The 26,624-nt window shown below is 63.2% G+C and overlaps 2 protein-coding genes across 2 annotated transcripts in view; one reads left to right on the top strand and one right to left on the bottom strand.

Moving 5' to 3' along the window:
- Positions 1 to 148, top strand: part of LOC136000262 (1-phosphatidylinositol 4,5-bisphosphate phosphodiesterase beta-3-like) — a 36,156-nt gene extending 36,008 nt beyond the window's left edge. The window contains 1 exon segment of the mRNA XM_065654041.1: positions 29 to 148. Coding sequence (XP_065510113.1) covers positions 29 to 148 — 120 coding nt within the window.
- A 405-nt stretch (positions 149 to 553) lies between these two features.
- On the bottom strand, positions 554 to 23,805 carry LOC136000261 (1-phosphatidylinositol 4,5-bisphosphate phosphodiesterase beta-3-like). The gene is made up of 21 exons (XM_065654040.1): positions 23,686 to 23,805; positions 22,840 to 22,917; positions 21,890 to 21,958; positions 20,666 to 20,803; positions 19,690 to 19,769; positions 17,568 to 17,621; positions 16,796 to 16,871; positions 16,103 to 16,203; positions 14,906 to 15,072; positions 14,133 to 14,279; positions 12,802 to 12,959; positions 12,026 to 12,108; positions 11,080 to 11,164; positions 10,357 to 10,477; positions 9,688 to 9,759; positions 8,540 to 8,601; positions 7,822 to 7,918; positions 4,378 to 4,462; positions 2,607 to 2,731; positions 965 to 1,119; positions 554 to 589 (listed from the first exon to the last, which is right to left on the bottom strand). Exons 1-21 carry the CDS (start codon positions 23,779 to 23,781, stop codon positions 554 to 556), a joined length of 2,085 nt encoding a protein of 694 aa, XP_065510112.1. The 5' UTR covers positions 23,782 to 23,805.
- Between the last annotated feature and the right edge of the window lie 2,819 nt (positions 23,806 to 26,624).

Below are 26,624 nucleotides of genomic sequence, written 5' to 3'. Positions count from 1 at the left end.
AAACCTGAGCCGGGACCCCAAACCTCAGCCGGGACCCCGAATCCTGCCCGGGACCCTGAACCCCAAACCTGAGCTGGGACCCCGAATCCTGCCCGGGACCCCAAAACCTGCCCGGGACCCCAAACCTGAGCTGGGACCCCAAACCTGAGCTGGGACCCCAAATCCTGCCCTGGACCCCGAATCCTGCCCGGGAGCCCTGAACCCCAAACCTGAGCCGGGACCCCAAATCCTGCCCTGAACCCCAAAATCCTGCCCTGGACCCCTGAACCCCAACCCTCAGCCGGGACCCCAAACCTGAGCCTGAACCCCAAAATCCTGAGCCGGGACCCCAAAATCCTGAGCTGGGACCCCAAATCCTGCCCTGGAACCCCCTGAACCCCAAGATCGTGCCCTGAACCCCCCAATTGACCCCCAGCCCGTCCAGCAGCTTTGGGTGCCCCGGGTTCTCATCCCGCGGCTTTTGGGGTGTCCTGGTCCCCCCCCCGTGTTTTGGGGACACCCCCCCCCCATATTTCGGGGTCCCCCCCTTTCGGGGTTCACCCACAATCTCAGCTCATTGACCCCCACCCCATCCAGCAGCTTCGGGTCTCTGGGTTTTGGGAACCCCCTCATATTTCGGGAACCCCCCCTGGGTTTTGGGGACCCCCCCATGTTTTGGGGACCCCCCCATTTTTGGGGATCCCCCCATTTTGGGGTTCACCCACAATCTCAGCTCATTGACCCACAGCCCATCCAGCAGCTTCGGGTCTCTGGGTTTTGGGGCCCCCCCCCCGGGTTTTGGGGACCCCCCCATGTTTTGGGGACCCCCCCATTTCGGGGTTCACCTGCACCCTCAGCTCATTGGCCACCACCCCATCCAGCAGCTTCGGGTCTCTGGGTTTTGGGGACCCTCCCCTTGGGTTTTGGGGACCCCCCATGTTTTGGGGCCCCCCCCATTTTTGGGGCCCCCCCTTTCGGGGTTCACCTGCACCCTCAGCTCGTTGGCCACCACCCCGTCCAGCAGCTCCTCGCCAAAGGGGTCGAAGTTGTGGTGGCGGCTCCGCAGCAGCGGCGGCTTCAGCACGAACCCGGAGCCGCCGTTCAGCTCAAACAGCCCCAGGTTCAGCTGCATCGGCACGTCTGTGGGGCAGGTGTGGGGCGGGTGTGGGGCGGGTGTGGGGCGGGTGTGGGGCGGGTGTGGGGGAGGATGTGGGGCAGGGTGTGGGGCAGGTGTGGGGCGGGTGTGGGGCAGGTGTGGGGCAGGTGTGGGGCGGGTGTGGGGCGGGTGTGGGGCGGGTGTGGGGCGGGTGTGGGGCGGGTGTGGGGCGGGTGTGGGGCAGGTGTGGGGCGGGTGTGGGGCGGGTGTGGGGCGGGTGTGGGGCAGGTGTGGGGCAGGGTGTGGGGCAGGTGTGGGGCGGGGTGTGGGGCGGGGTGTGGGGCAGGTGTGGGGCAGGGTGTGGGGCAGGGTGTGGGGCAGGTGTGGGGGAGGATGTGGGGCAGGTGTGGGGCAGGGTGTGGGGCGGGTGTGGGGCGGGTGTGGGGCAGGTGTGGGGCAGGTGTGGGGCAGGGTGTGGGGCGGGTGTGGGGCAGGTGTGGGGCGGGTGTGGGGCGGGTGTGGGGCAGGGTGTGGGGCAGGGTGTGGGGCAGGTGTGGGGCAGGTGTGGGGCAGGTGTGGGGCAGGGTGTGGGGCGGGTGTGGGGCGGGTGTGGGGCAGGTGTGGGGCAGGGTGTGGGGCAGGGTGTGGGGCAGGGTGTGGGGCAGGTGTGGGGCAGGTGTGGGGCGGGTGTGGGGCAGGGTGTGGGGCGGGTGTGGGGCGGGTGTGGGGCGGGTGTGGGGCAGGTGTGGGGCGGGTGTGGGGCGGGTGTGGGGCGGGTGTGGGGCAGGGTGTGGGGCAGGTGTGGGGCAGGGTGTGGGGGAGGATGTGGGGCAGGTGTGGGGCAGGTGTGGGGCGGGTGTGGGGCGGGTGTGGGGCGGGTGTGGGGCAGGTGTGGGGCGGGTGTGGGGCGGGTGTGGGGCAGGTGTGGGGCGGGTGTGGGGCAGGTGTGGGGCGGGTGTGGGGCAGGTGTGGGGCGGGTGTGGGGCTGGGATCTGCTGTGGGGCTGAGCCATGGGGCGATGGGGCAATGGGGCTCAGGGCATTGAGCCCAAACAGCCCCAGGTTCAGCTGCATCGGGACATCTGTGGGGCAGTGGCTGTGCTGTGGGTCTCGCTATGGGGCAGAGGCTGATCTATGGGGCAGGGGCTGTGCTGGGGGTCTCACTATGGGGCAGGGGCTGATCTATGGGGCAGGGGCTGTGCCGTGGGTCTCACTGTGGGGCAGGGGCTGATCTATGGGGCAGGGGCTGATCCGGGGGTCTCACTATGGGGCAGGGGCTGATCTATGGGGCAGGGGCTGTGCTGTGGGGCAGGGGCTGATCTATGGGGCAAGGGCCGTGCTGGGGGTCTCACTATGGGGCAGGGGCTGATCTATGGGGCAGGGGCCGTGCTGGGGGTCTCACTATGGGGCAGGGGCTGATCTATGGGGCAGGGGCCGTGCTGGGGTCTCGCTATGGGGCAGGGGCTGATCTATGGGGCAGGGGCTGTGCTGTGGGGCAGGGGCTGCTCCGGGGGTCCCGCCGTGGGTCTCACCGAGGGTCTGGAAGTTCAAGGCCGCCATGTGGCACCCGGCCCCCCAGAACACGTGGGGCTGGAAGTTGGAGGAGTCGACGCGGGTGCCCTTGGGGTAGACGCGGCTCAGCTGCCGCTTGTTGTATCTGTGCGTCAAGGACCCACAGCGACCCACAGCGACCCATAGAGACCCATAGAGACCCACAGCGACCCACAGCGACCCACAACTGACCCACAGCGACCCATAGAGACCCATAGAGACCCACAGCGACCCACAGAGACCCACAACTGACCCACAGCAACCCACAGAGACCCATAGAGACCCATAGAGACCCACAGCGACCCACAGCGACCCATAGAGACCCATAGAGACCCACAGCGACCCACAGCGACCCATAGAGACCCACAACTGACCCACAGCAACCCATAGAGACCCATAGAGACCCACAGCGACCCACAGCGACCCACAGAGACCCACAACTGACCCACAGCGACCCACAGAGACCCATAGAGACCCATAGAGACCCACAGCGACCCACAGCGACCCATAGAGACCCACAGCGACCCACAACCGACCCATAACTGGCCCATAACTGACCATAACTGACCTATAACTGACCCATAACTGACCCACAACTGACCCAGAACGACCCACAGCGACCCATAGAGACCCACAACCGACCCATAACTGACCCACAACTGGCCCATAACTGACCATAACTGACCCACAACCGACCCATAACTGACCCACAACTGACCCACAACTGACCCACAACCGACCCACAACTGCCCCACAACTGCCACTTGTTGTACCTGCGCGTCAAGGACCCACAGCGACCCATAGAGACCCACAACTGACCCACAACCAGCCCCATAACTGCCCTATAACTGACCTGCAACTGCCCCATAACCAGCCCCATGTCTGTCCCACGTCTGCCCCACAACCAGCCCTATAACCAACCCACGCCTGCCCCACAACCAGCCCCACATCTGCCCCATAACTGACCTACAACTGCCCCATAACCAGCCTCACATCAGCCCCATAACTGACCTACAACTACCCCATAACCAGCCCCATAACTGACCCACAACTACCCCATAACCAGCCCCACAACCAGCCCATGTCTGCCCCATAACCAGACCCCTGGCTGCCCCATAAGTGACCCACAACTGTCCCATAACCAGCCCCATAACTGAGCCACAACTGCCCCATAACCAGCCCCACATCAGCCCCATAACCGGCCCCATAACTGACCTACAACTGCCCCATAACCAGCCCCACAACTGACCTACAACTACCCCATGACCAGCCCCATATCCAGCCCACGTCTGCCCCATAACCAGCCCCCTGGCTGCCCCATAAGTGACCCACAACTGCCCCATAACCAGCCCCACAACTGCCCCATAACCAGCCCACTATCCAGCCCACGTCTGCCCCATAACCAGCCCCACACCTGCCCCATAAGTGACCCACAACTGCGCCATAACCAGCCCCACAACTGCCCCATAACCAGCCCCACGCCTGCCCCATAACTGACCTACAACTGCCCCATAACCAGCCCCATAACTGACCTACAACTACCCCATAACCAGCCCCATAACTGCCCCACAACTACCCCATAACCGGCCCCATAACTGCCCCACAACTGCCCCATAACCAGCCCCATAACTGCCCCACAACTGCCCCATAACCAGCCCCATAACTGCCCCACAACTGCCCCATAACCAGCCCCATAACTGCCCCACAGCTGCCCCCCAGCTGCCCCCCGGCTGCCCCCCAAGTGCCGGTTACTCCACGAACTCGCGGGGGCTCTTGCTCAGCTGCTCCAGCCCTTTGGTTTCCACGAACGACGACATTTCAAACGCCTTGTCCCGCTCTGCCGCCAAATCCAGCATCGGCACCCCGGAACGCCCCAAAACGCCCCGAAATCACCCCGAAACGCCCCGAACCACCCCAAAATCACCCCGAACCACCCCAAAATCACCCCAAAACACCCCGGAACGCCCCGAAACGCCCCGAAATCACCCCAAAATCACCCCGAAGCGCCCCGAAACCACCCCGAAATCACCCCGAAATCACCCTGAAACGCCCCGAAATCACCCCGGAACGCCCCGAAACGCCCCGAAATCACCCTGAAATCACCCCGAAATCACCCCGGAACGCCCCGAAACGCCCCGAAACGCCCCGAAACGCCCCGAAATCACCCCGAAACACCCCAAAACACCCCGAACCGCCCCAAAACGCCCCGAAATCACCCCGAAACGCCCCGAACCACCCCAAAATCACCCCGAACCACCCCAAAATCACCCCAAAACACCCCGGAACGCCCCGAAACGCCCCGAAATCACCCCAAAATCACCCCGAAGCGCCCCGAAACCACCCCGAAATCACCCCGAAATCACCCTGAAACGCCCCGAAATCACCCCGGAACGCCCCGAAACGCCCCGAAATCACCCTGAAATCACCCCGAAATCACCCCGGAACGCCCCGAAACGCCCCGAAACGCCCCGAAATCACCCCGAAACACCCCAAAACACCCCGAACCGCCCCAAAACGCCCCGAAATCACCCTGAAACACCCTGAAACGCCCCGAAATCACCCCGAAATCACCCCAAAACACCCCGAAATGCCCAGAAACGCCCAGAAATCACCCCAAAATCACCCCAAAATCACCCCAAAATCACCCCGAACCACCCCAAAATCACCCCGAACCACCCCAAACCACCCCGAACCGCCCCAAAACACCCCGAATCACCCCCAAATCACCCAAAAGACCCCAAACCAGCCCCCAAATCACCCCCAAAATCACCCAAAACACCCCAAAACACCCCGAAACGCCCTGAAATGCCCCGAAATCACCCTGAAACACCCTGAACCGCCCCGAAATCACCCCAAAACGCCCCCAAACACTCCAAAACACCCCGAAACCACCCCAAAATCACCCCGAAACACCCCAAAATCACCCAGAGTCACCCCAAAATCACCCAAAAGACCCCAAACCAGCCCCCAAAGCACCCCCAAAATCACCCAAAACCACCCCAAAAATCACCCAAAACACCCCCACAAATCAGTCACCCCCAACCGCCCCAAAACACCCAAAAACCCCACAAAATCACCCCCAAAACACCCCATAATCACCCCAAACACCCCAAACCCCAGGACCCCCCAATACCCCAGACCCCCCCAATCCCCCCGGACCCCCCCAAACCCTCAGCCCCCCAAACCCCCCCAGGACCCCCCAAAAACCCCCAGGACCCCCCAAATACCCCAGACCCCCCCAAAATCCCCCCGGACCCCCCTAAACCCTCAGCCCCCCCAAAAACCCCCAGGACCCCCCAAATCCCCCCAAATACCCCAGACCCCCCCAAACCCCCCAGGACCCCCCAAAACCCCCCAAATCCCCCCAATTCCCCCCAAATCCCCATGACCCCCAAACCCCCCCGGACCCCCCTAAACCCTCAGCCCCCCCAAAACCCCCAGGACCCCCCAATTCCCCCCAAATCCCCAGGACCCCCCAAATCCCCAGACCCCCCCAATTCCCCCATGACCCCCCAACCCCCCCGGACCCCCCTAAACCCTCAGCCCCCCCAAAAACCCCCAGGACCCCCCAAATCCCCCCAAATACCCCAGACCCCCCCAAACCCCCCAGGACCCCCCAAATACCCAGGACCCCCCAAAAACCCCCAGGACCCCCACATCCCCATGACCCCCAAATCCCCCAGGACCCCCCAACCCCCCCGACCCCCCCAAACCCTCAGCCCCCCCAACCCCCCCAGGACCCCCCAAATCCCCCCAAATACCCCAGACCCCCCCAAACCCCCCAGGACCCCCCAAATACCCAGGACCCCCCAAAAACCCCCAGGACCCCCACATCCCCATGACCCCCAAATCCCCCAGGACCCCCCAACCCCCCCGACCCCCCCAAACCCTCAGCCCCCCCAACCCCCCCAGGACCCCCCAAATCCCCCCAAATACCCCAGACCCCCCCAAACCCCCCAGGACCCCCCAAATACCCAGGACCCCCCAAAAACCCCCAGGACCCCCACATCCCCATGACCCCCAAATCCCCCAGGACCCCCCAACCCCCCCGACCCCCCCAAACCCTCAGCCCCCCCAACCCCCCCAGGACCCCCCAAATCCCCCCAAATCCCCATGACCCCCAAATCCCCAGGACCGCCCCAAACCCCCCCGGACCCCCCTAAACCCTCAGCCCCCCAAACCCCCCCCAGGACCCCCCAAACCCCCCCGGACCCCCCTAAACCCTCAGCCCCCCCAACCCCCCCCCAGGACCCCCCAAACCCCCCCAAACCCCCAGGACCCCCCAATTCCCCCCAAATACCCCAGACCCCCCCAAACCCCCCAGGACCCCCCAAAATCCCCCCCGACCCCCCTAAACCCTCAGCCCCCCAAACCACCCCAGACCCCCAAAATCCCCCCAAATCCCCATGACCCCCAAACCCCCAGGACCCCCCCAAACCCCCCTGGACCCCCCTAAACCCTCAGACCCCCCCAAACCACCCCGGACCCCCCAAATCCCCATGACCCCCAAATCCCCAGGACCCCCCCCAAACCCCCCCGGACCCCCCTAAACCCTCAGCCCCCCAAACCCCCCCAGACCCCCCTAAACCCTCAGCCCCCCCAACCCCCCCCCAGGACCCCCCAAACCCCCCCAAACCCCCAGGACCCCCCAATTCCCCCCAAATACCCCAGACCCCCCCAAACCCCCCAGGACCCCCCAAAATCCCCCCCGACCCCCCTAAACCCTCAGCCCCCCAAACCACCCCAGACCCCCAAAATCCCCCCAAATCCCCATGACCCCCAAACCCCCAGGACCCCCCCAAACCCCCCTGGACCCCCCTAAACCCTCAGACCCCCCCAAACCACCCCGGACCCCCCAAATCCCCATGACCCCCAAATCCCCAGGACCCCCCCCAAACCCCCCCGGACCCCCCTAAACCCTCAGCCCCCCAAACCCCCCCAGGACCCCCCAAACCCCCCCAGACCCCCCTAAACCCTCAGCCCCCCCAACCCCCCCCCAGGACCCCCCAAACCCCCCCAAACCCCCAGGACCCCCCAATTCCCCCCAAATACCCCAGACCCCCCCAAACCCCCCAGGACCCCCCAAAATCCCCCCAGGACCCCCCCAAACCCCCCCGGACCCCCCTAAACCCTCAGCCCCCCCAACCCCCCCCCCAGGACCCCCCCAAACCCCCCCGCCCCCCCTCCCGCCCTCACTGGCGGCCGCCGGGAAGGACTTGAACTTGACCGGCTCCACGTAGTTGACCAGCGTGGACATCTCCTCCGTGGCCGTCACCTCCGTGCCCGCCGTGCCCTGAACCCCAAAAACGGGGGCACCCCAAAATCTGGGGGGGCCCCCAAAACACACGGGGAGTCCCCAAACCCCCCCCCCCCCCCGGGACCCCCAAACCCACCGGGAACCCCCAAATCCAAAGGGATCCCCCCCCCCCCAAACCCTCCAGGACCCCCAAATTGTGAGCTTGATGCTGGTCGTGCCCTGAACCCCCAAAAACGGGGGCACCCCAAAAATGGGGGGGGGCCAAAAAACAGGGGGGGGTCCCCAAACCCCCCCACGAACCTCCAAACCCGCCGGGAAGCCCCAAATCCAAAGGGATCCCCCCAAAACCCCCAAACACCAGGGGGACCCCAAAACTACAACCTCGCTGCTGGTTGTGCCCTGAACCCCAAAAAGCAGGAGACCCCAAAAATGGGGGGGCCCCCAAACCCCCCTGGGACCCCCAAAGCCACTGGGAACCCCCAAATCCAAAGGGATCCCCCCCAAACCCCCCTGGGAACCCCCAAACCCCAAAGGGACCCCGAAACTGTGACCTCGGTGCTGGCTGTGCCCTGAACCCCCAAAAATGGGGGACCCCAAAATCCGGGGGGTCCCCAAAGCACACGGGGGGTCCCCAAAACCCCCCCGGCCCCCCCAAACCTCGTCCCCCGTGGGTTTCCTCCCGTCCGGCTCCTCCTCGTCCTCGTCCTCGGTGTCGGCGTCTGGGGGGACACGGGGGTTTGGGGGGGCCCTGAACCCCAAAATCTCACCCTGGACCCCAAAACTGACCCTGGACCCCCAAAAACTGACCCTGGACCCCCAAACCATGAACTTGGACCCCAAAACTGACCCTGGATCCCAAACCCCTGAGCCCCAAATCCCTGAACCCCCAAAACCCTGAACCCCCAAACCCCTGAACCCCAAATCCCTGAACCCCAGATCTCCTGAACCCCAAATCCCTGAACCCCCAAACCTCCTGAACCCCAAACCCCTGAACCCCCAAATCCCTGAACCCCCAAACCCCAAATTTCCTGAACCCCAAATCCCTGAACCCCCAAATCCCTGAACCCCAAACCCCTGAACCCCCAAATCCCTGAACCCCCAAACCCCAAACTTCCTGAACCCCAAATCCCTGAACCCCCAAACCCCCTGAACCCCCAAACCCCTGAACCCCAAACCCCTGAACCCCCAAATCCCTGAACCCCCAAACTCCTGAACCCCAAACCCCCTGAACCCCCAAATCCCTGAACCCCCAAAACCCTGAACCCCCAAACCCCTGAACCCCCAAACCCCAAATTTCCTGAACCCCAAATCCCTGAATCCTCAAACCTCTGAACCCCCAAACCCCTGAACCCCCAAACCCCTGAACCCCCAAATCCCTGAACCCCCAAAACCCTGAACCCCAAACCCCTGAACCCCCAAATCCCTGAACCCCCAAACCCCTGAACCCCCAAACCCCAAATTTCCTGAACCCCAAATCCCTGAACCCCCAAACCCCTCAACCCCAAATCTCCTGAACCCCAAATCCCTGAACCCCCAAACCCCCTGAACCCCCAAATCCCTGAACCCCCCAAACCCTGAACCCCCAAAACCCTGAACCCCAAACCCCTGAACCCCCAAACCCCAAATTTCCTGAACCCCAAATCCCTGAACCCCCAAACCCCTCAACCCCAAATCTCCTGAACCCCAAATCCCTGAACCCCCAAACCCCCTGAACCCCCAAACTCCTGAACCCCAAAACCTCAAACCCCCAAATCCCTGAACCCCAAACGCCTGAACCCCCAAACCCCCCGAACCCCCAAACTGACCGATGGATTTTCGGGGCTCCCCCAATCGCGGCCCCTTCTCGTCCCCATTGGGGACCCCGATTTCGGGGGCACCTGGGGGGGATGGGGGGGTCAGGGGGACCCCAAAACCCGCGGGGGATTGAGGGGGGGAATTTGGGGGTGCAGGGGAGGATTTGGGGGTTCACGGGGGTTTGGGGGGTTCAGGCAGGTTTTGGGGTGCAGGGGGGAGCTAGGGGGTGTTTGGGGGTTCGGGGGGTTTTGGGGGACCTTGCGGTTGGTTTTGGGGTGCAGGGGGGTGTTTTTGGGGTTCAGGGTCAGTTTTTGGGGTGCAGGGTGAGTTTTGGGGTTCAGGATCAGTTTTGGGGTGCAGGGGTTTTGGGGTACTGTTCTCATTTTTGGGGTGCAGGGAGGTGCAGGATCAGTTTTGGGGTGCAGGATCAGTTTTGGGGGTGCAGGATCAGTTTTGGGGTGCAGGGTGAGTTTTGGGGGTGCAGGGTGAGTTTTGGGGTGCAGGATCAGTTTTGGGGGTGCAGGGGATGTTTTTGGGGTGCAGGGTGAGTTTTGGGGGTGCAGGATCAGTTTTGGGGTGCAGGATCAGTTTTGGGGGTGCAGGGGATGTTTTTGGGGGTGCAGGGGATGTTTTTGGGGTGCAGGGGATGTTTTGGGGGGCAGGGTGAGTTTTGGGGGTACCGTTCTCATTTTTGGGGCGCAGGGGGGGTCCGGGGTCCCCCCTCGGCCGCCGTTTCTTGTTCTTCACCAGGATGCGGCCCAGCAGCTCCTGGGGGCTGGGCAGGGGCACCCCCGGCTCCAGCTGCACCCCAAAAACAGGGGGGGACCCCAACAGTCACCCCCAAACCCCCCAGCCCCGACCGACTGATCCCCCCCCCAAAATCCCCCTAAAATCCACCGCGACGCCCCCAAAACCCCAACCCAGCCCCCCCCAAAATGACCCCCCAGACCCCCCCCGCACCCCAAAACCCCCCTGTACACCCCAAAAATCCCCTCCTGAACCCCCAAAATCCGCGGTGAACCCCCAAACCTCCTGTGCTGCTCTCCACCAAATCCTGCAGCCCAAAATCACCCAAAACCCCCCAAAATTCACCAACAACTCCGCAAAAATCCGCCCCAGCCCCCCAAAAAAGACCCCTCAAGCCTCCTCCCCAGACCTCCCTGCACCCCAAAACCCCCCTGTACACCCCAAAAATCCCCTCCTGAACCCCCCAAATCCCCCTGTACCCCAAGTCTTCTGCTGGGCTGTTCGCGACCAATCCTGCCCCCCAAAATCACCCACAACCCCCTCAAAAACCTCCCCAGGCCCCCCAAAAAGACCCCTCAGGCCTCCCCAGACCTCCCTGCACCCCAAAACCCCCCTGTACACCCCAAAAATCCCCCCAGAACCCCCCAAAAACCCACCGGGTACTTGTGCAGGGGTTGGGTGAGCAGCGCGTCCCCCAGGATGCTCCTGCAATACTCGGCCATCTTGGCCTGTTGCTTGGCCCTGGGGGGAAAATTGGGGGGCTGGGGGGGTCCCCAAAACACAGGGGGTCCCCCCAACCCCCCCCAGCCCCCCTGGACCCCCCAGTCCCGATTTGGGGGGAAAAAAGGGGTTTTAGGGCTTTATCATTCGTCATTGTCCAAGCTTCTCTTAGGCCCTGGGGGGATATTGGAGGAATATTGGGGGGCTGGGGGGTGGAATTTTGGGGGGCTGGGGGGTAAATTGGGGGGCTGGGGGGGTCACCAAAACACACGGGGTCCCTCCAACCCCCCACAGCCCCCCAGCCCCAATTTTGGGGTGAAAAAGGGTTTTTTTGGGGCTATTTGGGGAGGTCCCTGGAGGTTTTCAGCAGACCTGAGAGTATTTGGGGGGGATGTCATTGATTTGGGGGGACCCTGGAAATTTGGGGGGACCCCAGAGTTTTGGGGATCCCTGGGAGCTTTTGGGGGAACCCCAGGATTTTGGGGGGACCCCTGTTGGTTTGGGGGACCCCTGGAATTTTGGGGGGGATCCCTGAGGGTTTGGGGGGGACCCTGGAAATCCCAGGGATCCCCAGAGTTTTGGGGATCCCTGGGAGGTTTTGGGGGACCCTGAAGTTCTTGGGGAACCCAGAATTTTGGGGGGGACCCGTGAGAGTTTGGGGGGGGACCCTGGAAATTGGGGGGACCCCAGGAGTCTTGGGGGACCCCTGGTGGTTTGGAGAACCCAGGATTTTGGGGGGGACCCTGGAAATTTGGGGGGACCCCAGGAGTCTTGGGGGACCCCTGGTGGTTTGGAGAACCCCAGGATTTTTGGGGGGGGACCCTGAGGGTTCGGGGACCCCCCCCAGGTTTTGGGGGACCCCCCAAGTTTTGGGGTACGCACGAGTCGACGTGGTTCTCGAAGGAGAGGATGACGGGGAACGGCGACGTCTTGAAGGCGCTTTCGGCGATGGCCTCGATCACCTCCTGGAAATGGGGGGTCAGGGGGGACCCCAAAACCCGACATCCCCCCGGGGGGCACCCCGAGATTTGGGGGGGGTCCCAAAGGGGCTCAGGGTGGGTGCTGGGGGGGTTTTGGGGCCCCAGAGGGGGCTCAGGGGGGTTTTGGGTCCCCGTGTTTTGGGGTTCACCTTGAGAGGCCCCTCGGTGGTGACGGTGACACGTGGGGGTCACGGGGACCCCATGGGGGGGTGAAGGTCTCAGTGGGTTTGGGGGGGTGCTGGGGGGTCCCTGTGGGTGCTGGGGGTCCCTGTGGGTTCTCCGGGTCTGGGGGCCCTTTGGGGGGTTTTGGGGGACCCGTATTTCGGGGTTCACCTTGAAGGGCCCCTCGGAGGTCACGGTGAAGCCCCATGCGGGGGGATGGAGCTCTGGGTGGGTTTGGGTGGGTGCTGGGGGGTCCTGTGGGTGCTGGGGGGTCTGGGTGGGTTCTCTGGGTCTGGGGGCCGTTTGGGGGGCTCAGGGCGGTTTTGGGGTGCCCAGAATTTGGGGGTTCGCCTTGAAGGGCCCCTCGGAGGTCACGGTGAAGCTGTGGGGGTCACGGGGACCCCATGGAGGGAACGAAGCTCTGGTGCATTTGGGTGGGTGCTGGGGGGTCCCTGTGGGTTCTACGGGTCTGGGGGCCCTTTGGGGGGTTTCGGGGGGCCGTATTTCGGGGTTCACCTTGAAGGGCACCTCGGAGGTCATGGTGAAGCCGTGCGTGACCACGGGCTCGTCGTCGGGCGCCCGGCCCTGCCAGCAGTCCAGCTCCACGCAGCGGCAGCCGCTCAGCAGCACCTGCCGGTACATCTCGGCCGACGAGGCGCCCGCCAGCTGCCCCGCTGCCAATTCGGGGGTCAGGGGGGGCCCCAAAACATGGGACACCCCCCCGGGCCCCCCCGAGAAACCTGCACCCCAAAACTCGTCACCCAAGGGATACGGGACCCCCCAATATCCCCGGGACATCTTGGCCAAGGAGGCGCCCACCAGTTGCTTTGCTGGGGATATTGGGGTTCGGTGGGGGCCCCAAAATCGGGACACCCCCCCCTGCACCCCCAGACCCCCCCGACACCTCCCCAAAACCTGCACCCCAAAACTCGTCACCCAAGGGACACAGGGACCCCCCAATATCCCCGGGACGTCTTGGCCAATGAGGCGCCCACCAGTTGGTTTGCTGGGGATATTGGGGTTCAGGGGGGTCCCCAAAACCTGGGACACCCCCCCCTGCACCCCCCCGCACCCCATATCACAGGGACCCCCCAATATTTTGGGGACCCCCCCCCAAACTCTCCTGGACCCCAAAAAGCCCCCACCAGCCCCCCAAATACCCCAGAGCAGCCCCAGCTTTTGGGGGGCAGGTTTGGGGGTTCAGGGGGGTGCAAGGGGATACGAGGGGGTACAGGTTTGGGGGGCAGGATTTGGGGTACAGGAGGGTTTCAGTTTTTGGGGTGCAGAGGGATTTTTGGGGTACCTGTGAGGTCGGTGCTGTGGGATGAGCTGATAAAGTTACTGGGTGGGATTGGGGGGGCAGGTCTGGGGGGCAGGTTTTGGGGTTCAGGGGGGGTGCAGATTTTTGGGGGGCAGGATTTGGGGTGCAGGGGGGTTGCAGGTTTTGGGGGGCAGGATTTGGGGGGCAGATTTTTGGGGTGCAGGGAGATTTTTGGGGTACCTGTGAGGTCGGTGCTATGGGATGAGCTGATGAATCAGTTGGGTGGGATTGGGGGGGCAGGTTTGGGGGGCAGGTTTTGGGGTTCAGGGGGGGTGCAGATTTTTGGGGGGCAGGATTTGGAGTGCAGGGGGGTTGCAGGTTTTGGGGGGCAGATTTTTGGGGTGCAGGGGGATTTTTGGGGTACCTGTGAGGTCGGTGCTGTGGGATGAGCTGATGAATCAGTTGGGTGGGATTGGGGGGGCAGGTTTGGGGGGCAGGTTTTGGGGTTCAGGGGGGGTGCAGATTTTTGGGGGCAGGATTTGGGTGCAGGGGGTTGCAGGTTTTGGGGGGCAGGTTTTGGGGGTACCTGTGAGGTAGGTGTTGTGCGAGGAGCTGATGAAGTAGCTGGGCAGGGGCTGCCCCATGTCCTGGTGCAGGCGCAGGATTTCGGGGGGCAGGATGCTGTTCTCCTCGCCCCCCAAAAAACGGCCGAACCCCTCAACCGACAGCTGGTCTGGGGGACACGCGGGGGCACCACAAAACTCACCCTGCACCCCAAAACCCCCCAGACACCCCCCGACCCCCCAAAACCCCCCGAACACCGACCCTTCCCCACAGGCCTGCAGTGCTGGATGAGCCCCCGAAACCCCCCAAAACCCCTCAGGACACCCCAAAACCCCCTTCAAGACCCTCAGGACACCCCCAAATTCCTCTTGGGACCCCCCAAAACCCCTCAGGACCCCCTCAAATCCCCCGGGGACCCCAAAAAACCCCCGAGCCCCCCAAAATCCTGACCCCTCTCCTGGACCTACAGGTTGGGCCTGTAGCGCCACATGACGCCTCAAAACCCCCCAAGACAACCCAAAATCCCCCCAAAACCCCCCCAAATCCCATCAGGACACCCCAAATTCCCCTGAGGACCCCCCAAAAAACCCCGGGGACCCCCAAAACCCCCCCGTACCCCTATCCCAGAACTGCCGGTCGCTCCCATATCGCTGGTTGAGCCCCCAAACCCCCCCAAATCCTCCAAAATCCAGCCCCCAAAACCCCTCAAAACCCCCCAAAACCCCTTCAGGACACCCCAAATTCCCCTGGGGACCCCCCAAAAAACCCCGGGGACCCCCCAAAACCCCCCCGTACCCCTGTCCCGGAACTGCCGGTCGGTCTCGTATCGCTGCACCAGCGCCCGCGCCTGCTCGGGGCTCATCGGGGGGTGCAGAACCTCGTTAAGGCGCGGGTCTCGTTGGCGCGTGTTAACGAACTCCCGCAGCTGCTCCAGCGTCAGGTACGGCTTCCCGGCCGCCCCGCTGCACCCCGACACCCCAAAAACACCTCAGGCACCCCGAAAACGCCCCAAAAATACCCTCCGGGGGCCCCAAAAACCCAAGAGAACCCAATGGAGAAACTCAAGGAAGGTCATGGTGGAAACCATCCATATGGGACCCCAACCTGCTGCCCTTGGACAAATGGGGGTGTCAGGGGCCCCCCAAAACCCCCAGGGGACCCCAAAACCCCCAGAGCCCCCCAAACCCCCAGGGGACCCAAAACACCCCAAAAATATACCCTGGGACCCCCAAAATCCAACAGAACCCAATGGAGAAACTCAAGGAAGATGATGGGGAAAACCATCCATATGGGACCCCAACCTGCTGCCCTTGGAGAAATGGGGGTGTCAGGGGCCCCCCAAAACCCCCAGGGGACCCCAAAACCCCCAGAGCCCCCCAAACCCCTAGGGGACCCAAAACACCCCAAAAATACACCCTGGGACCCCAAAAACCCAAGAGAACCCAATGGAGAAACTCAAGGAAGGTCATGGTGGAAACCATCCATATGGGACCCCAACCTGCTGCCCTTGGAGAAATGGGGGTGTCAGGGGCCCCCCAAAACCCCCAGGGGACCCCAAAACCCTCAGAGCCCCCCAAACCCCTAGGGGACCCAAAACACCCCAAAAATACACCCTGGGACCCCAAAAACCCAAGAAAACCCAATGGAGAAACTCAAGGAAGATGATGGGGGAAACCATCCATATGGGACCCCAACCTGCTGCCCTTGGAGAAATGGGGGTGTCAGGGGCCCCCCAAAACCCCCAGGGGACCCCAAAACCCTCAGAGCCCCCCAAACCCCTAGAGGACCCAAAACACCCCAAAAATACACCCTGGGACCCCAAAAACCCAAGAAAACCCAATGGAGAAACTCAAGGAAGATGATGGGGAAAACCATCCATATGGGACCCCAACCTGCTGCCCTTGGACAAATGGGGGTGTCAGGGGCCCCCCAAAACCCCCAGGGGACCCCAACCCCCCCCAGGACACCCCAAATTTTGGGGGGGGTCCCCACATTTCCAGCAGGATCTTGTCGATGTCGGGGCGCAGACACAGTTTGCTCAGGAACCTCTGGAACGTGTCGAAGCTGAACTGGTCGGGGGGAATCGCCTCGCCCTGGGGGACCCCGAAAATCAGGGGGGACCCCAAACTCGGGGGGGACCCCGATACCCCCCTGAGGACACCCCAAAATCAGGGGGACACCCCAAAAATCAGGGGGACACCCCAAAAATTAAGGGAGACCCCGATACCCCCTGGGGACACCCCAAAATCAGGGGGACACCCCAAAAATCAGGGGGACACCCCAAAAATTAAGGGAGACCCCGATACTCCCTGAGAACACCCCAAAATCAGGGGGACCCCCCCAAAAATCAGGGGCAACCCCAAAAATCAAGTGGGACCCCAATACCCCCCTGGGGACACCCCAAAATCATCCTATATTTTTGGGGGTGTCTCCCTGTATTTTGGGGAGGTCCCCCTATTTTTTCAGGGGGTCCCTGTATTTGGGGTCCCCTATTTTTTGGAGGGGGGCCCCTGTATTTGAGGGGGTCCCAATTTTTTTGGGGGGTGCCCCTGTATTTGGGGGGTCCCCCTATTTTTTTAGGGGGGTCCCAGTATTTTGAGGTCCCCTTATTTTTTGGGGGGGGGGGTGTCGGTGTATTTTGGGGGGTCCCCATTTTTGGGGTGCCCCCATTTTTGGGGTTCATACCCGGGTGCAGTTGAGCCCACACGACTCCAGCGCCGTCTCCACCCGCTTCTTGTCAGCCGAGAACATCTTCAGGATGCTGGGGGGGGACCCCAAAAATTGGGGGGGGTCCCCAAAAATGGGGGGACCCCCAAATTTCAAGGGGGCCCCAAAAAAGGGGCTCCCAAAAATTGGGGAAAATCGGAAGTTTTGGGGACCCCAAACTACCGAAAAATAGGGAAATAATAAGGGAAATAATAAGCCTATAAATTGGGGGGGGGTCCCTCAAAAATTGGGGGGGCCCCAAAAATGGGGGGGCCCATAAATTTGGGGGGGGCCCAAAAAAGGGCCTCCCAAAAAACGGGGAAAATCAGAAGTTTGGGGGCCCCCAAAATATGGAGAAATAGGTAAATAATGAGCCCATAAATCGGGAGGTACCCCCAAAATTGGGAGGGTCCCCAAAAATGGGGGGGTCCCAAAAAGGGGCTCCCAAAAATTGGGGAAAACCTGAAGTTTTGGGGACCCCAAAACCTAAAGAATTGGGGAAAATGGCAAAAAGGGGGGACCCCCAAAATTTGGGGGATCCCAAAAAAGGGGGGGGGTCCCCAAATTTCATGGGGATATTGGGGAACCCCAACATTCAGCCTTAGGGGGGGGAAGTTCCTAAGAGGGGGGACCCCAAAATTTGGGGCAGAAATAAAAGGATTTTGGGGGGGGTCCCCCCTAAAATTTGAGGGGTACAATGGGGGAGGTCGGGGGGTGGGGGGGCCCCCCAAAATTTTGGGGGTTCACTCACTTTTTGACGGGGATCCGCCCGTCCTGGTTCACCTGCAGCTTCAGCTTCGTGTACCTGGGGAGGGTTCAGGGGACCCCCCGACACCCCAAATTTAGGGGGCACCCCAAAATATGGGGGGGGGGACCCTGGGGAGGATCTGGGGGTGCAGGGGAGGATTTGGGGGGTGGTTTTGGGGTGATTTGGGGTATTTTGGGGTGTTTCACTCACAGTTTCCTCAGGTACGTGTTCTGGGGGGTTGGGGTCAGTTTTGGGGTGATTTTGGGGTGATTTGGGGTATTTTGGGGTGTTTCACTCACGCTTTCCTCAGGTACGTGTTCCGGGGGGTTGGGGTCAGTTTTGGGGTGATTTTGGGCTGATTTGGGGGTGTTTTGGGAGTATTTTGAGCCGTTTTACTCACGGTTTCCTCAGGTACGTGTTCTGGGGGGGTTTGGGGTCAGTTTTGGGGTGGTTCTGGGGTATTTTTGGGTGTTTTTGGGGTATTTTGGGCCGTTTCAGTCACGCTTTCCTCAGGTACGTGTTCTGGGGGGTTGGGGTCAGTTTTGGGGTGATTTGGGGTATTTTGGGTGTTTCACTCACGCTTCCCTCAGGTACGTGTTCCGGGGGGTTGGGGTCAGTTTTGGGGTGATTTTGGGGTGATTTGGGGTGTTTTTGGGGTATTTTGGGCCGTTTTATTCACGGCTTCCTCAGGTACATGTTCCGGGGTGTTGGGTCAGTTTCGGGGTGATTTTGGGGTGATTTTGGGGTGTTTTTGGGGTGTTTTGGGCATTTCAGTCACGCTTTCCTCAGGTACGGGTTCTGGTGGGTTTGGGGTCAGTTTCGGGGTGGTTTTGGGGTATTTTTGGGTGTTTTTGGGGTATTTTGGGGTGTTTCACTCACGCTTTCCTCAGGTACGTGTTTGGGGGGGGTTGGGGTGATTTTGGGGTGTTTTGGGGTGGTTTTTGGGGTATTTTGGGCCGTTTTACTCACGGTTTCCTCAGGTACATGTTCCGGGGTGTTGGGGTCAGTTTTGGGGTGGGTTTGGGGTATTTTTGGGGTGTTTTTGGGGTGTTTCACTCACGCTTTCCTCAGGTACGTGTTCTGGCGGGTTTGGGGTCAGTTTTGGGGTGGTTTTGGGGTATTTTGGGGTGGTTTGGGGGTATTTTGGGCCATTTAACACACGCTTTGCTCAGGTACGTGTTCCGGGGGGTTTGGGCTCAGTTTGGGGCTGGTTTTGGCTGGTTTTGGGGTATTTTGGGCTGTTTTACACACACTTTCCTCAGGTATGTGTTCCATGGTGTTTGGGGTCAGTTTTGGGGTGATTTTGGGGTGTTTTTAAGGTGTTTTTGGGGTGGTTTTGGGCCGTTTTACTCACGCTTCCCTCAGGTACGTGTTCGGGGGGGTTGGGGTCAGTTTTGGGGTGGTTTTGGGGTATTTTGGGGTGTTTTGGGGCATTTTGCGCTGTTTCACTCACGCTTTCCTCAGGTACATGTTCTATGGCGTTTGGGGTCAGTTTTGGGGTGGTTTTGGGGTGTTTTTAAGGTGGTTTTGGGGTCTTTTGGGCCGTTTTACTCACGCTTCCCTCAGGCATGTGTTTTTGTGGGGTTGGGGCCAGTTTTGGGATGATTTTGGGGTATTTTTATGGCGTTTTTGGGGTATTTTGGGCCGTTTTACTCACGCTTTCCTCAGCTACATGTTCGGGGGGGTTTGGGGTCAGTTTTGGGGTGTTTTGGGGTGATTTTGGGTTGTTTTACTCACAGTTTCCTCAGGTACGTGTTCCGGGGGGTTTGGGGCTCAGTTTTGGGGTGGTTTTGGGCTGGTTTTGGGGTATTTTGGGCTGTTTTACTCACACTTTCCTCAGCTATGTGTTCCATGGTGTTTGGGCTCAGTTTTGGGGTGATTTTGGGGTGTTTTTATGGCGTTTTTGGGGTATTTGGGGCCGTTTTACTCACGCTTTCCTCAGCTACATGTTCGGGGGGGTTTGGGGTCAGTTTTGGGGTGGTTTTGGGGTGGTTTTGGGCTGGTTTTGGGGTATTTTGGGCTGTTTTACTCACGCTTTCCTCAGGTACGTGTTCCGGGGGGGTTGGGCTCAGTTTTGGGGTGGTTTTGGGGTGGTTTTGGGGTGGTTTTGGGGTGGTTTACTCACGCTTTCCTCAGGTACGTGTTCCGGGGCGCGTTGCGGGCCAGGATGTTTTTGGCCAGTTGGAACAAAGCGTCCGCCCACACCTGGGGGGGGGGACACCCCAAAATCAGCCCCCAAACCCCCCCCAAACCCCCCGGGACCCCCCGAAATGGGGCCCCTTGGTCCCCTCAGAGTCCTCGGGACCCCCCAAGACCCTCAGAGACCCCCCGGGGACCCCAAATGGGAACCCTGGGCCCCCCAAATCTCCCCCCAAGAGCCCAGAGACCCCCCAAAATGGACCCTCTGAGCCCCCCAACCCCTTGGGACCCCCCAAAACCTCCCAAATTGGCTCCCAGGGCCCCCAAGACCCCCACGGACCCCCCCAAAATCAGCTCCCAGGGCCCCCAAAAACCCCAGAGACCCCGCAAACCCTCAGCACCCCAAAAATGGACCCTCTGAGCCCCCCAAACCCCCTGGGACCCCCCCAAGACACCCCCAAATTGGATCCCAGGGCCCCTCAAGACCCCCGGGACCCCCCACAACCCCCTGGGACCCCCCCAGATCGGCTCCCAGGGCCCCCAAAAACCCCAGAGACCCCCCAAAATTGACCCCCTGAGCCCCCCCAGACCCTCAGCACCCCAAAAATGGACCCTCCGAGCCCCCCAAGACTCCCCCCAAACCCCCTGGGATCCCCCAAAGCCCCCCCAGACACCCCCAAAATCGGCTCCCAGGGCCCCAAAAACCCCCCGAGACCCCCCAAAATGACCCCCCTGAGCCCCCCCAGACCCTCAGCACCCCAAAACCGGACCCTCCGAGCCCCCCCAAGACCCCCCCAAACCCCCTGGGACCCCCCCCAGACACCCCCAAATCGGCTCCCAAGGCCCCCCAAAACCCCCGAGACCCCCCAAAATGACCCCCCTGAGCCCCCCCGAACCCTCAGCACCCCAAAACCGGACCCTCTGAGCCCCCCAAACCCGCTGGGACCCCCAAAAGCCCCCACCTGGGCCACCCCGTCCTGCACGGCCAGGAAGTTGAGGAAGGTCAAGGTCACCAGGTCGGGGCCGTGAACGACCGACAGGAGGCGCCGCCCGGGGGGGGCCGGGGCGCCCAGCCCCAGCGCCTCGCGCGTCCGGGGGTCCTGCACCCCAAAAATACACAATATGGGGGTCCTGAACCCCAAAATATGGAGCCATGGGGGCACTGAACCCCCAGCCCCAGCGCCTCGCGCGTCCGGGGGTCCTGCACCCCAAAAATATACAATATGGGGGTCCTGAACCCCCAAATATGGAGCCATGGGGGCACTGAACCCCCCAGCCCCAGAGCTTCGGGGGCCCGGGGGTCCTGCACCCCAAAAATACAGAACATGGGGGTCCTGAACCCCGAAATACGGAGCCATGGGGGCACTGAACCCCCAGACCCAGCGCCTCGCGCGTCCGGGGGTCCTGCACCCCAAAAATACACAATATGGGGGGCACTGAACCCCGAAATACGGAGCCATGGGGGCACTGAACCCCCAGACCCAGAGCTTCGGGGGTCCGGGGGTCCTGCACCCCAAAAACACACAATATGGGGGGCACTGAACCCCCAAATATGGAGCCATGGGGGCACTGAACCCCCAGCCCCAGAGCTTTGTGGGTCCGGGGGTCCTGCACCCCAAAAATACAGAACATGGGGGTCCCAAACCCCGAAATACGGAGCCATGGGGGGCACTGAACCCCCAGCCCCAGAGCTTCGGGGGTCCAGGGGTCCTGCACCCCAAAAACACCGAACGTGGGGGTCCCGAACCCCGAAATACGGAGCATGGGGGGCACTGAACCCCCAGACCAGAGCTTTGTGGGTTTGGGGGTCCTGCACCCCAAAAACACCCCGAAAACAGCAGCCATGGGGGTCCTGAACCCCAAAACCAGCACCCATGGGGGTCCTGAACCCCAAAACTGCACCATGGGGACCCCAAAAATACAGTACGGGGGTCATGAACCCCAAAATACACAACGTGGTGGTCACCGAACCCCAAAAGCAGCACCCATGGGGGTCACTGAACCCCCAGACCCTCCAAAATACAGCACATGGGGGTCCCGAACCCCAAAATACACCACGGGGACCCCAAAAACGCACCATGGGGGTCCCGAACCCCAAAGTACAGCACATGGGGGTCAGCGAACCCCAAAATGGGGTCTCCCAGGCCCCCCGCCCTGTTTGTTATTGTAGGGTCTCCCGTATTCACCTTGGGCACCCGCGCGTAGCGGCCGGTGCGGGTGTCACGGATGGTGCTGATGTCCAAGAGCTCGACCTCCTGCGGGACCCAGGCGTCCGGGAGGGACCCAGGCGTCCGGGAGGGACCCAGGCGTCCGGGAGGGGACCCAGGAGTGCGGGAGGGGACCCAGGAGTGCGGAGGGGGGGACCCAGGTGTCCGGGAGGGGACCCAGGAGTTCGGGAGGGACCCAGGAGTGCGGGGGGGGACCCGGGAGTTCGGGGGGGGGGGGAACCCAGGTGTCCGGGACTGCCCCTCCTCCCTACAGGGGACCCAGGCGTCCGGCGGCACTTCCGGAGTGGGGGGAGGGGCGTGGGAACGGGCACCCCGGGTCCCATCGAGGGGACCCAGGCGTCCGGGTGGGGCTGATAAGGGCAGGACGGGGCGGGGGGGGGGGGGAAGGTTCCGGGGGGACCTGGGGGGGAATTGGGGGGCCCCAGAATTTGGGGGGGGACCCAGGAATTCGGGGGGGACCCAGGAATTCGGGGGGGGACCCAGGCGTTCAGGAGGGACCCAGGAGTTCGGGAGGGGACCCAGGCGTCCGGGAGGGGACCCAGGCGTTCGGGAGGGGACCCAGGAGTTCGGGAGGGGACCCAGGCGTCCGGGGGGGACCCAGGCGTCCGGGACTGCCCCTCTCCCCCACCAAGGGCCCCAGGGCACTTGAAGGGGTCTCAGATTTGGGGTGCTGGGGGGGCAGATTCTGGGGGTGCAGCAGCTTTCAGGGGGCAGGTTTGGGGTGCTGGGGATGGGGGGGGCAGGTTTTGGGGTACCCGCTGGGGCAAGTTTGGGGGCGCAGGCTTTCAGGGCACAGAATTTGGGGTACCAAGGGGTGGGGGTTTTGGGGTGCAGGTTTTGGGGTGCAGGTTTTGGGGTGCAGGTTCTGGGGTGCAGGTTCTGGGGTGCAGGTTCCGGGGTGCTCTCACCATACTGGGGCCGCTCCAGTAAAGGAAAAAGCCCTCGGGGTCGACTCGCAGCGTCACCGGGGTGCGCGTGGGGGGGTCCTGGGGGAAATTGGGGGTTCAGGGGGGGTCCCCAAAACCCCCCACCCCCCCCGAACCCCCCAACCCACTCCCGAACCCCCCAAACCCCCCAAATCCCCCCGAAACCCCCAAACCAGCCAAAAGGGACCCAAAAGGGACCCAGGCGTCCGGGTCACCCCCCACATTAAAAACACGAGAAATGGGGAAAATTGGGGTGAAACGCGGGATTGGGGGGGGGCTGCGGGATTTCGGGCGGTCCCCTGGGAAAATGGCCCGAGGGGGGGACCCAATTTCCCAGTTTCTGGCCCCAAAATGGGGTCAGGGCTGGAAAAGGGGGTCACGGGGGGGTGCCCCAAATTGGGGGAGTGAGAGGGGGAATTTTGGGGGGTCCTGAGATTTGGGGGGACTGGGGGGGACCCAGGAGTTCGGGAGGGAACCCAGGAGTTCGGGAGGGGACCCAGGAGTTCGGGAGGGGACCCAGGAGTTCGGGGGGACCCAGGAGTTCGGGGGGGAACCCAGGAGTCCGGGAGGGACCCAGGCGTTCGGGGAGGGACCCAGGAGTCCGGGAGAGGGCCCAGGAGTGCGGGAGGGACCCAGGAGTTCGGGGAGGGACCCAGGAGTGCGGGAGAGGGCCCAGGAGTGCGGGAGGGACCCAGGAGTTCGGGGAGGGACCCAGGAGTCCGGGAGAGAGCCCAGGAGTCCGGGAGGGACCCAGGCGTCCGGCAGGGAACCCAGGCGTTCGGGGAGGGACCCAGGAGTGCGGGAGGGACCCAGGCGTTCCCCGCTCACCTCGTCCCACTGCACGAACTTGTTCCCGTTCCGCAGCATCTCGGGCACTCGCGGCGGCTCCAGCGGGAGCGGAACCGGCGGCGGCGGCGCCGCCATCGCGAGGGGCGTGGCCACGGGAGGGCGTGGCCACGGCGGGGGCGGGGCGGCGTGGGGGGCGTGGCCACGGCGGGGGGCGTGGCCACGGCGGGGGGCGGGGCCACGGCGGGGCCGTTCATCCCGGCGGGCCCCACACCCTTGCCGCTTTAACAGTGGGCGTGTCCCGGGCGGTGAGTGTTGCCGCTTTAAGAATGGCCATCGCCACTTTAAGAGTGGTCACTGCCGGTTTAACATTGGGCGTGGCAGCTTTAAATTGGGCGTCACCGCTTTAAGAGTGGGCGTTGCCGCTTTAAGAATGGTCATTTCTGCTTTAAATGGGTCGTTGCCGCTTTAAGAATGGGCGGCGCCGCTTTACGAGTGGGCGGGTCCCGGGCGGTGGTCGTTGCCCCTTTAAGAGGGCGCGTTGCCGCTTTAAGAACGGGCGTTTCTGCTTTAAATTGGGCGTCGCCGCTTTAAGCGCGGCCGTGTCCCGCGCGGCGGGCGTTGCCCCTTTAAGAGCGGGCGCGCCGCGGGCGGTGGGCGTGGCCAGCTCCCCTCACAAAGACCCGCGCGCGTTCGGGGGCGGAGCCGCAGAGCCGCTTCCGGCGGCCGCCGGTTCCGGTGTCGGCCGGTTCCGGTTCCGGCGCCGGCCCCGCCATGGCGTCCCGCGTGTGCTTCGCGGTGCCCGGGCCGGGCGGGGACGAGGCCGCGGAGCCCCCGGGGCGGCGCCAGGGGAAGGTCACGGTCCGGTACGACCGGCGGGAGCTGCGCAAGCGGCTGCACCTGGAGGAGTGGATCCTGCAGCAGCTCACGGCGCTCTACGACTGCCCGGTACCCACCGGGACCCCCAAAACCCCCCCCCGGGGCCCCAATGTTGGATCCTCCCCCGCTTCATTTATCCCCCGGGTTCGATACCGGGACTCCCAGGACCCCCCAAACCAGCACCGGGACCCAAACCCCCCCCGGGGCCCCAATATTGGATCCTCCCCCCCTTTATTGACCCCCCCGGGTTCGATACCGGGACCCTCAGGACCCCACAAACCAGCACCGGGACCCGAAACCCCCCCCCGGACCCCCCAATATCGGCCCCTCTCTCTATTATTGACCCCCCGGGACCCCCCGTGTTCGATACCGGGACCCCCCAAACCGGCACTGGGACCCCAACCCCCCACCCGGGTTCGATATTGGGACCCCCCGACCCCCCCCAAACCGGCACCGGACCCGAACCCCCCCCGGGACCCCCCAATATTGGCTCCTCTCTCCATTATTGATCCCCCGGGTTCGATACCGGGACCCCCCCAAACCAGCACCGGACCCCAACCCCCCCGGGTTCGATATTGGGACCCCCCAAACCGGCACTGGGACCTGAACCCCCCCCCCGGGACCCCCCCATATCGGCCCCTCTCTCTATTATTGACCCCCCGGGACCCCCCGTGTTCGATACCAGGACCCCCCAAACTGGCACTGGGACCCCAAACCCCTCCCGGGGCCCCAATATTGGTTCCTCCCCCCCTTCATTGACCCCCCGGGTTTGATACCGGGACCCCCCCAAACGGCACCAGGACCCCAAACCCCCCGGGACCCCAATATTGGTTCCTCCCCCCCTTTATTGACCCCACCCCAGGACCCCCAAACAGCACCGGGACCCCCTGGCCCCCCCGGCACCCCCCAATATTGGCCGCTCCCCCTTTATTGACCCCCCCGCACCCCCCCAAACCGGCACCTGGACCCCCTGACCCCCCCGGGACCCCAATATCAGTCCCTCCCCCCCCTTTATTGACCCCCCCGCCAGGGCCCCCAAACGGCACCGGGACCCCTAAACCCCACCCGGGTCGGTACCGGGACCCTCCCCTCTTTGGGACCCCCCCAAATTCTCCCCTATTGACCCTTTGCGAGGGGGCGTGGCCACCTCGAGGCCCCACCCCCAGTGGGCGTGGCCGTGTCTGACCCACCCCTTGCAGGATGGGGGGGGGGGGGTCCTTATCCCTTCCCATGATCCTTTGCGGGGAGGGGCTCTATTGGGAGGGGTGACCACACGAAGCCCCTCCCCCGAGTGGGCGTGGCCCTTTCAGCCCCGCCCCCCCTGCACAACGGAGGGCGTGGTCACACAGGCTCCTCCCCCTGAGTGGGCGTGGCCATCTCTGACCCCACCCCCTGCATAGTGGGGGCGTGGCCACCCCAGGCTCCTCCCCCCGAGTGGGCGCGGCCCTTTCAGACCCAGCCCCCATGCATAATGGGGGCGTGGCCACCTCAGGCTCCGCCCCCGAGTGGGCGTGGCCCTTTCAGACCCCGCCCCCTGCAGGAGGAGGAGATCCCGGAGCTGGAGATCGACGTGGACGAGCTGCTGGACATGGAGAGCGACGGCGCCCGAAGCGCCCGCGTGCAGGTCCCCGAAACCCGGGGGGGACACCCCAAAACCCGGGGGGGTCCCCAAAACCTGGGGGGGACACCCCAAAACCCGGGGGGGACCCCGAAACCCGGGGGGGGTCCCCAAAACCCGGGGGGGACACCCCAAAACCCGGGGGCGTTCCCCCAACTCCCCAGCAGGGGGCAGCGATCGGCGGCACCGCAACCATTTCCGGGCGTTTCTCCCCAATTTTGGGGTCCCCTATAATGTGGGGGGGGGTCACTGGAACTTCAACTTACCCTCCGAAGGGGGGTGGTCCCCAAAATCTGGGGGGGTGTCCCCAAATTCCAGGGGGGTTCCCCAAATCCCCAGCAGGGGGCAGCGGTTCTCACCCTATGGATGTTCCCATTGGATTTCTGGGGAGTTTTTGCCCAGTTTTGGGGTTCCTCAAGTTTCTGGGGGGAGGGGGGAGAAGCGGTGGGGGGAGGGGTCCCATAGTGGGGGGAGGGGCTCGGAT

The sequence above is a fragment of the Caloenas nicobarica genome, chromosome 32, assembly GCF_036013445.1.
Source record: "Caloenas nicobarica isolate bCalNic1 chromosome 32, bCalNic1.hap1, whole genome shotgun sequence".
Lineage (NCBI taxonomy): Eukaryota > Metazoa > Chordata > Aves > Columbiformes > Columbidae > Caloenas > Caloenas nicobarica.
This window is presented reverse-complemented; position numbering and strand designations above follow the sequence as displayed.

Excerpts from the sequence above, each read along its gene's own strand:
- LOC136000261 (XM_065654040.1), bottom strand. The coding sequence starts at position 23,781 with ATGGCGGCGCCGCCGCCGCCGGTTCCGCTCCCGCTGGAGCCGCCGCGA. Across the intron at positions 20,804-21,889 it reads GCTACGCGCGGGTGCCCAAG|GACCCCCGGACGCGCGAGGC; the intron begins GTGAATACGGGA and ends TTTGGGGTGCAG. Across the intron at positions 8,602-9,687 it reads GGAGCCCCGAAAATCCATCG|ACGCCGACACCGAGGACGAG; the intron begins GTCAGTTTGGGG and ends GTGTCCCCCCAG.